Source organism: Molossus molossus, unplaced genomic scaffold (assembly GCF_014108415.1).
Source record: "Molossus molossus isolate mMolMol1 unplaced genomic scaffold, mMolMol1.p scaffold_m16_p_4, whole genome shotgun sequence".
Lineage (NCBI taxonomy): Eukaryota > Metazoa > Chordata > Mammalia > Chiroptera > Molossidae > Molossus > Molossus molossus.
The window spans coordinates 121,051,306-121,061,765 of NW_023425377.1; the positions used below are offsets into that span (position 1 = coordinate 121,051,306).

Sequence of the window (10,460 nt, forward strand, 5' to 3'; positions counted from 1 at the left end):
TTATAATTACAATCACAAAGTTATTAGTGACAGAAAGTTACTTCAGAATCTACATAATGACTACATTTAACATACTGAGGAAAACGCAATGTCTTTTACCTCTCCATCTCCAATAGAGTAAGTTTATTTCTACAACACTAAACTCTGGAAGAGCTTTAAAAATCTTCTCCCTCAAACAGCACAATGTATGTATGTTCATAAGTGCGTATAAATGTGTGTACATAATGATACAAAATTTACTCTGAAACAGAGCTGAGATTGATATTGATTTAATCAATTTAAAAGCAAGTTCAGCCCTGGCTGGTTTGGCTCATAAAATTATATCACTCAAAAATTCAGTTTGGTCTTCTTTAAAAAAAAATTATTTTGTTTTTCTCAAACTACTTACAAAGCATGATTAAAAATTTTTTTAAATAAATACAAATGAATAAAGTCATTTCAAATAAAACTTCTTCACACCGTCATTAACCAGAAATATCTGATTATTATTCTTTATCTCATTTATTGCTATCATAATCCATCTAGCTTCCTAGTTAGCAACCCTTGACTCTCAAATTTCACTTGAAGTATGGCTTCCCTATTTGTCTCCTTGTCTTTAACCTCTCATGTCTTTGAATTATTTTAACAGCTTCATGTCTTATTATAATTCACCGTCCATTCTGTACTTACAGCCCTCTTCTAAAAATGAAAGTATGTGCATAGCCTCAAAACATATTTAGTTTAAATTATTAAAATGAGATATAATTCATATAGCATAAAGCTCATACTTGTTGTATAGAGCAGTTTTTAGTATATTCACAAAGTTGTACACTGATCCCCACTAACTGTAGTACATTTTCATCATCCTAAAAAAAGTCCTGTACACCCATTCCCAATTACTCCCCATTTCCCCTTCTTCTTTACCCCTAGAAACCGCTTATCCACTTTCTATGTCTATTGATTTGCCTGATTATGGACATCCATATAAATGGAATCATACGATATGTGTTCCATCTGGTTTCTTTCATATAGCATGTTTTTAAGGTTCATCCATGTTGTAGTACATATTGGTACTTCACTTCTTTTTATGGCTAATTAATATTCCATTGTATAGGTTTAAAACATTTTTTTTATCCACTCATCAGTTGATGACTTGGGTTGTTTCTACTTTTTAGTTATTATGAATTATGCTACTATGAACATTTGTGTACAAGTGTGTACAAGTTTTTCTGTGCACATATGGTTCAAATCTTTAATGTATATACCTAAGAGTGGAACTGCTGGGTTATATGTTTTGAGGTACAGTATTCTGTTAGTTTTTGAAAAATCAACAAAAACATGTTTTTGTTAACCAGTAGATAACTTACTGTCTCAGGATGTAGAATTAAATATCCAAACTCCATCTCTTTCCTGGAAGCGGAGTTTGCTTTAAAATATTTCTAATAAGTTACAAGATTCTTCAAAATTAGAGAAAACTCATTATGGCAATTAACATACTTTTAGGGCCTATTTTTCTAAATCACATATGCTGCCTCTGTCTTTATTCTTCAAAAACAGTTCACCTCTAAAAAGTTCTCCCAATATTAATCATCGTTCCTTTATAATAAAAGTACTGTTTGGATTAAAAGGATTATCTAAATTATAATAATTTTTCTGCACTCACTAAAGCTTACTAAAAAACTGCCTGTATCTTGCCACATATGTACTACTTTCAGAGGAAAAAGGTTAAATTACAAGTAGTCAGTATTATGGTGTTTTGTTTCTTTAATTTAAGTATCTGTTTGCACCCTGGGAATATAAAGCTTACCTTCACTCCTGCACTTCCGTTCGGCATCTTCTGCAGCTCGTAAGGAAGCCTGATCCTTTCAGTTTGCACAATGGGATCATCGAACGATCGGCCATGAAGCTTTTTGAAGCCATGGAGTGTATTTCTTACATTCGTGACTATCTGTTGGCAGTAAACATTTTATCAATTACCAAATTGATGCAAAATAAACACTATGCTAATACTTGTGAAACACAAAGTCTCTTTATCCTACACCTCTCAAGGTTAAGAATTACATACATTCATTCCTTTTTCTGATTTCCAACTAATAGTAAACTTATACAATGAGCCCTAGCTGGTATAGCTCAGTGGACAGTGTGTCAGCCTAGGCACTAAGGGGTCTTGCGTTTAATTCCTAGTCAAGGGCACATACCCAGGTTGCAGGTGTGAGCCCTCGCCCCTTTTGGTGCATGCGGAGGCAACCAATCGTTGTCTCTCTCTTTCTCCTTCTCACCCCCCCCCCCTTCTCTGTCTAAAAAGTGGAAAAAATATCCTCGGGTTAACAACAACAAAATTATACAATGAGAATGTATGCATCTTAACCATCGCTCCCACCTTCACCCAAATTCTCCTCCTTTCCTATTAGTTTTAGATGTAAAACTAATGTCTTCAAAAAAGAAAGGATAGAACTTAAAAAATATATATATTTTTTTATCCTCACCCGAGGACATTTTTCCATTTTTTGTTCAGATAGAGTGGGAGGGAGAGAGAGGAACAGAGAGAGAGAGAGAAACATCGATGTGAAAGGGTCACATCGAGTGGCTGCCACCCTTACCACCAACCAGGGCCGGGGACAAACTGCAACCGAGGTACATGCCCTTAGCGGAAACCAAACCCGGGTCTCTCTGGACGCTCTAACTGCTGAGCTAAACTGGCCAGGGCTAAAACTTAAAATATTTCAAATAATAAAAATCTATCTACAACCATGTCTTTGGTTTTCCTAAACCCTTTTGCTCTACTACAGCAATTTTCAGTGTGCCACAGAATTTTTAAAACATGCAATACCTGACTAGTCAGGGGCACTGACCTCTTTCTAGATTGTCAAATAAAAAAATGACAACAGCCAACCCAACCATAGCCATCCAGTGTGAATGCCCTTTCCTGACCATAAGTCATATAATAAATAGACTTGCATCTTATTAGTTATGTCACGTAGTAAGGTTACATCTGATTGGTTAATTCTTGGTACCCGAAATCCTTATATACAAGTACAGGCACCTGATTTTTTAAAAAAAATCACTTTGGAGCAAGAAGGGTAGGTAATTATTATTTCATTATATATTTTGTAAATCAATCAAAATTATACCTATTCTTTTGTCAGATCAGCAAAAAAAATATGTTTGGTGTGCCATAGAATATTAGTAATTACTTTATGTGTGCCATGAGATGAAAAAGATTGAAAATCACTGCTCTAGTAAATTAGCATCTTTGATTTATTTCCTTCACTTTTATTTCTATATTTTCAAAATGTTTTTTATTGTCCCATTTTTCTTTTCCTCCACATATTTAATTCTTTGTGAAATTCCTCATGTACTGCTGTGCTGCTTCCATTGCTAAGAACTGCTCCTGGGCTAGTACATTAAAACTCCTTTCATGTAGCATGGTGCTAAGTTAAAGTGTCCATTTGTAAATGGCTGTATTTTGGCAAAGTAGTTTTTTCTTTAACTAGAACAAGTAGTTCTAACTATGAAATATTAATGAGATCCATTTGTTGCCCTCTTAGTGACCTTTAAAAGCCAAATAGATGTTGATCGTCATTTATGAGATGAAAACTGCAGGAATGGCTGAATTACCATGTTGGTCTTTTGCTCTTCAGGAGAAATAACTTTACAGTTTGCTTTCTTCAGAGACTCTGATATCTATGATACACTTAGAAGATCAGCCAGAATATAAAGTGTAAACTTCAGTGAAGGGTTATTTTAGCACCAACTCAACATTTGTTTATATACAAATGAAAGTAAAAGATATGAACATACTCATATATAGACCAACTATAAAACAACCTTGACAAACATTGTAAGCAAAAATTCCTAGATATATGAGCCAATTATTCCTACAAAGTCATGACAAAGAAAAGACCAGGGTATATATTAAAATTTAAAAAGTAATTAAGAACTTTTGGTTCAGGGCAATAAACAAAGTCCACAAACAATGAACCTATAGCTCAGAACATTAAAAGTAAATGTGCTACCATTGTATTTCAGAAGCCTAGAAATATGAATACTTAAATTCCATGTAAAGCACTGGTAGCCACATTGGTTTACTCTGGAAAATTAGTTCCTCCATTTCCCTATCTTCTGTTACCAAGACATTGTTCACCTGTTGTTGAAGTGTATAGTCTAGATAGGCTATCCCAGAGAAAGTGACCATTCAGTGAAAACCTGATGCCACATGATAGCACATCCTAACTTTGCAATTAAGAATTTTTAATAAGTAAAATTTTAAAATATTTTACAAATCAAAGCAAAATTTATCTAATAAAATACAGAGATTCACAATCTGTCTTATTGTCCCTACTCTGTTTTCACTCTTAATTACATAAAATGGGAGATTAGTTACCAAGATTCAGTTAATTCTTCCTATAAATCAAAATATCTACATTAACAATTTACCTGGCTCTTAGCAGCATTTCCAATGGCTCGAGTTCTCGATCCCAAAGATATACAGGCCCTAAAACAGGAAAAACACAAAATTTTTTCCCATGTTATTTTTATATCAGTGCTATTATTCTGCTTCACCTTACATAAAAATAAATTAAAAGGATTAATATAATCATATACTATTTTATTTTATTATTATTTTTTAAATCCTCACCCGAGGACATTTTTCCATTTTTTGTTCAGATAGAGTGGGAGCGAGAGAGAGAGAGAAACATCAAGTGGCTGCCACTCGCACAACCCAACCAGGGCCGGGGACAAACTGCAACCGAGGTATATGCCCTTAGCAGGAACCGAACCCGGGTGTCTCTGGACCTCAGGCAACCAGTGGATATGTCTCTTTCTTTCCCTCTCTCTCTCCCTCTCCCTCCCTCTCCCCACTGTGTAAAATTCAATGGGAAAAAAAAAAAAAAAATCCTCAGGTGAGGATTAACAAAAAAAAAAAAAAAGAGGGTAACTAAAATCAGAATTTTACATATTTTTAAACTTTCATAAGAAATGGAATTGTGGTTAGAGTAAATGTTATAGTTTTTACTTTTAAATCCTCACCCAAGGATACTTTTCCATTTATCATTAGATACTGTGGAAGGGAGACAGAGAGAGACAAACATCTATGTGAGAGAGACACATCGACTGGTTGCCTCCCACACAACCCTGACCAGGGCTGGGGACAAACTGCAACCGAGGTATGTGCCCTTAGCGGAACCAAACCCGGGACTCTCTGGTCTGCGGGCCGATGCTCTAACCGCTGAGCCAAACCGGCCAGGGCATGTTATAATTTTTTAAAAGTGCTTGGTAGCAATACTATGTTGGTCCTAAATTGTTTTTCAAATTCTACTGGTCTATGACCTACTAATAAAATTAACTGTATTCAGTAAGGACAGGCTGCTTGGATCTAAATCCTGGCTCTGCCATGTAACAGCTAAAGAACCTTGTGGAAATTATCTAATCACTATTTCCTCTGTTTCCCATCTGGAAGATTAAAGATAACCTACTCCTAGGGTTATAAGGATTAAATAAGTAAATATAGGTAAATATTTTGAACATGTGATTCATGTTTTTATTTCAGCATTTATGTGTAATTCCGCTTATAAAAGCAAGTCTAGAGTAACATTATTATTAAAATACTCTCTCATGTAATGGATTCAAGAAAGTATTTCCATGATTTCCATTGTAACAACAGATAACTATTCATTTAATCAACAAACAGTTGATTAAATGTTATAGACACTGTGTGTATACTAGCTATAATCACTCGGGAGAATTTATGGTCTCCTGAAAAAAATCAAAATAGGATTAGGAATGATAGTAGCAAAAAAGAGACCAATCACATCTAGATAATAGGGTTTAAGAAAAGCAAATAGTAGAGGTGATTTCTGAATTAAGACTTGAAAGAAGAGAAAGCATTTTAAAGTGTTTTGTTGAGAAGGACTTTTCCAATATGTTGGTATGTGTCTATTTTCAATATGATACCCAGAGTAATCCTCTTAAAGACTAACTCCTCTGCTTAAAACCCTCCAATGGTGTCCTGTCTCACAAAATAAAAGCTTACATCCCCCAACAGGAAAATAAAGCCCTTTAGGATATAGTCCTTGGCTGTCTACCCTTTAACTTCAACCTAGGAACACTGATCTCTTTACTATTTCTAGAACACTTCTGCCTCAGGGCCTTTGTACCTGCTATTCTCCCTTTCTGGAACACTTCTAAATATATCCTTATGGTTTCTGCTCTCACTTCTTTCATGTCTCTGCTCAAATGTCAGCTTATCAGAGAACCTTTCCTGTCTTACATAAGTAACATTCCTACTCCTCCTCAACACATACATTTCCTGTTTACCCAATTTTGTTTTTCTTCATATTGTATCACCATCTGATACAAATATTTTTTTAGTGACTGTATCACCATACTGGGGTGTGAACTTCATGAGGGTAGCTAATGTATGCCCACTGCCTTGATCTGTACTGTCCAATATGGTAGCCACATGTGGCTAGTAAAATTTAAATTAGTTAAAATAGAAATTTTAGTTCCTCAACATTAGTCACATTTCAAGTGCTCAATAGCCAACTTTCAAGTGCTTAACAGCCATATTTGGCCAGTGAGTACACGAAGAACTGAATATACATAGAACAGAAAAGAAATACATTAGAACACAAAGTTCTATTGGATAGAACTGGTCTAGATCATTACCTGGTATATAGTAAAGATATTTACTGAATAAAGATGGTTTCTAAGGGTAATACTTATTGCGGGACTAGTAAAAATAACTTGGTTAGTTTCACATGACATTCTGATAAATAGTACCAGGGCTGGATTATACAGGGTCTCATATGACAGATTATAAATTTGAAGTTTATTTTAATAGCTAATGGGAATTCATTAAAGGCTTCTGAATAATGAAGAGAAGACCATGTTTATATATAATACAAAATGAGGAGAAAAGATCCCAAAACAGTACTTTTCAAGGACTGAACAAGATATTGTTGTATTGAGGACCAATGGATTTTCATGGAAGTCAAGCAGGTAAATTTATTTAGATAATTCAACTGATGTTTACTGAGTACCTACTATGTGTCCAGCACTCTGTTTAGTTACTAGAGATATAACAGTGAGGGGAAAAAAAGACATGGTTTTTGTTCTCTTGGAACTTACAATGCCACAGTCTCACACAAATGAAATAAACTAGGTGCTACAACAGAGGGTACAAATAGTACTATGAGAATAGGAAATGGCAGGAATTAACAGAGAGGCGGAGCATCAGGAAAGGTTTATCCGAGGAATTGATGAGATTTGAGGGAAGACTCAATGATAATGAGAAGGAAGTAGGGGAGAGTTTGAAGATCATTTTGACTACAGTGTGAACTGATGGGAGGAGGACTAGCAGTTATCAGTAATCGAGGAACTGAATATTAAGTCCGATCAAACAGAATTTTGATGATAAAACAATACACCTAACAAAAATATCTTGAAATAGTAGTTTCATTCAGAAAATCAATTTTCCTTATTGTAAAATATATTCATAAGAATTTAAAACATTCAGACTATGCATTAAAAACACACCCTCCCTAATTCTATCTCCAAGAAACATCTATTGTTAATAGTTTATAATCTTCCACACTGCTTTCTTTTGTTTCCACTAACATATTTTGTGTTAGTATATATGATTTTTATACAAAATAAATTTTTATATTATTAAAATAACTTAAAAGCTTATTAAAGCAAGGTAATATTGCTTAGAAACTATCCCAAAATAGATAAATGTGTTGATATTAGAGCAAAGATGCTTCTCTCTACAGTAACTGCCCAGGTAATTTATCCCTTTGATCGTTACATCCCTGTTAACCTAGTCTGTATATACCGTCCTTATGTCAGTAGATAATGGAAGGACACTGGGGTTCTGGAATATAAGCAGGCTGAAACTGTTTTATTGTTTACTAGTTCTTGGCCAAGATACTTAATTTTCTTTACATTTCTTATGAGAAAAGATAGCTAGCAGTACCAAAGTAACAGAATTAGTGATATATATATGACAGTGCAGGTACTATTATTAACACAAGCAACATGTTTTACTTGACCACGTTTTAATCTGACATTGAATGAGGATCCTTGGCTGTAGTTTCTTTTTATATGCGTGAAATTAATCACTTTGATATAAATTAAGCCTGGAATGGAAATTCCAATCCCCACATCTATACTTAATTGAACAATACAAACATATCTAAAGCCTTTCAAGTGTGCACGCATTAATTCTCCTTCTAGAAATTTATCTGAAGGAATTAAAGATAAAAAATTTAGTCACAAAGATAAAGTTATTGCCACAGTGTTTATAAAAAGAAAATATAAACCACCTGACTATTCAATATAAAATTAGTGTAAAATATATGTTTTAGATAGAAAGAGGTACCAAGCAGAATAAAGTCCACTCTTGAACCACACACAGGGAAAATCATCCAAGTTTTATTTCTGGGTGGAAAAATTATACTTTTTAATTTCCTCTTTTAATGTGCCTGTGTTTCTACAATGATCATGTACTATTTCTGTAATAATTTTTAAGAAACTGTTAAAATATTAAGCTAATTTTTTTTCAATTTATGCAAGATATGAGACTAGTACAAGCACTCCAACTTCATATAGGTGATATCTGAAGAATTAATTGGTTAAATTACCTGGCTTAATTGTAGGCCAAAATTAAGCAGTTATTTGTTTCCTTCAACTGTCCTCGGTTTATACAAAGTATCCTCCCAAGCACATAATCAGGTATGTTCAGGAATGAAACAAATGTGAAAATGTATGGATGCCGAAACCAAGTAAATTGAGCATTTCTTTCCCTTTTCCACAGAATCCTTTTATAATATATTTGCATCTTAGAAAATACCTGTGTCATATTACCTTGACGTCAGCAACTGGAATATGAAAAACATTTTTTAAAGTAAAGGAAGAGTTCTAACAGTTCTATAAGATTAACTCACCTATGCTCATATTTGAGTCTATAAAGATCCAAAATTTCAATAGAAATATAAAGCCTGTCTGGAAAAGGTAATATAAAACCTTCTAGAATATTCTTCAAAGAAACCAGTTTCAAGCAAGCTAACCTCCGACATCTTGACATACTTAAAAAGTATTCATAGAACTGTAGTAATTTAATCATTTAGTCTTATATTTATTATATTTTGGGCCATTCCGAAGGGTCAAATTAATATGTTTAATTACTTTTCCATAGAAGACAAGGGAACTTGGTTTCCACATAAAATGACCGGTAACAGCAGCCTACAATAAGAAGTCAATTTTTCATATCCCTGTCTTAATTACATTCTTTGGCAACAAACTTCCCAGACCAGAGAAACAATGGAACGTGTTGGAACATGTTTCCATGACATAATGCCACTCCTTTTTTTAAGTCTTTCATCAAGTGTTCGCAACAAAATCACTCCTCAATCCTGTTTATACAGGACAGCCGCCTCCGACTCTCCAACAACTCATTCTGCAGAAATAAGCTTTGGATAGGTTCTGACTTCACTTCCCATTAAAGGCTGTACATTACCCATACAAGAGCCTAGGGGCTCCCTTCCCAGCTTCTCTCTGTTAATGCACCATCAACACGCCCCTGGAAACCGGGCCATTACCCGAAATTCTCAAGGACACTGGGGTAAAACCCTGTACACCTCAACTGCTGCTCAAACAGAAAAAAAAGAGCTTCCTGGGCCGGATGATCCTATAACTCATCCTCTGATGTGTGCAGGCTAAGCTTTCATGTCTTACTTTTCTGCGGGAAAGCTGTCGTGCAGAGAGAAGGGCGGGCAGAAGGCACGCACAATTCTTTACCCCGCTGCGGGGGCGGGGGGCGCGCCCACCGCCGAGAATTTCCCGCAAGCCCCCTGCAAGTAACCGGGACCTCTCTCCACTGCGTCGGAAGGATCCCAGCCCAGCCCTTGCCGGCAACTAAGCCAGGGCGGCTGGGGAACGAGGCGGGGTGCGAGCAGACAGGGGAGATGCACAAACTGTTCGAGCTCAGTCCCCGGTGCCTCGCGGAGCAGGCAGCGCGACGCGCACCTGCGCCCGCCCGGCAGCGGGCTCCCGAGACGAGACGGCAGCTGGTGGGCTGCACCTGTCATCCCGGGCCATCAGGCGGGACCTGACGTTAGGGCCGTGGCTGGGGCCGGACAAGGCACTTACGGGGTACACCTGTCGCTGTACTCATTGGCGATGGTCTCGATGCCGCCGCTCCGCGCTACCGCGATGTAGCAGTTGAGAAAGCCGAGGTCAATGCCCACCACAGACATCCCGCCGCCGACTGGTCGGGGTGCGGGAGCGGGAGCCTCCTGTGCGCCGACCGCGTCTTCTGAGCTGTTGCTCCTGGGAACGCGACTCCTGCGAGAAGCAAAGGAGAGGTGACCCGCAGTCGCTACGTGTCCAATGTAGGGCAGCGCCGGGCAACCGCGGAGAGGTGGAGGCCGCCGCGCCGCAGCCGCCCGGGTCTCTCCACTGCGGTTCGGCCGCCTCCA

The 10,460-nt window shown here is 36.8% G+C and overlaps 1 protein-coding gene across 4 annotated transcripts in view; it reads right to left on the reverse strand.

The window, feature by feature from the left end:
- HSPA4L (heat shock protein family A (Hsp70) member 4 like) overlaps positions 1-10,460 on the reverse strand; it is a 46,073-nt gene extending 35,613 nt beyond the window's left edge. For 2 of the 4 annotated variants that reach the window (XM_036240530.1, XM_036240529.1), the window contains exons 1-3: positions 10,132-10,419; positions 4,417-4,474; positions 1,787-1,927 (exon numbers count right to left, since the gene is read on the reverse strand). In XM_036240530.1, the coding sequence (XP_036096423.1) occupies positions 1,787-1,927; positions 4,417-4,474; positions 10,132-10,238 (306 nt within the window). In that variant the 5' untranslated portion in view covers positions 10,239-10,419. Of the gene's footprint in view, positions 1-1,786; positions 1,928-4,416; positions 4,475-10,131 lie in introns of all 4 variants that reach the window. The other 2 variants (XM_036240528.1, XM_036240531.1) reach the window with 2 other exon arrangements.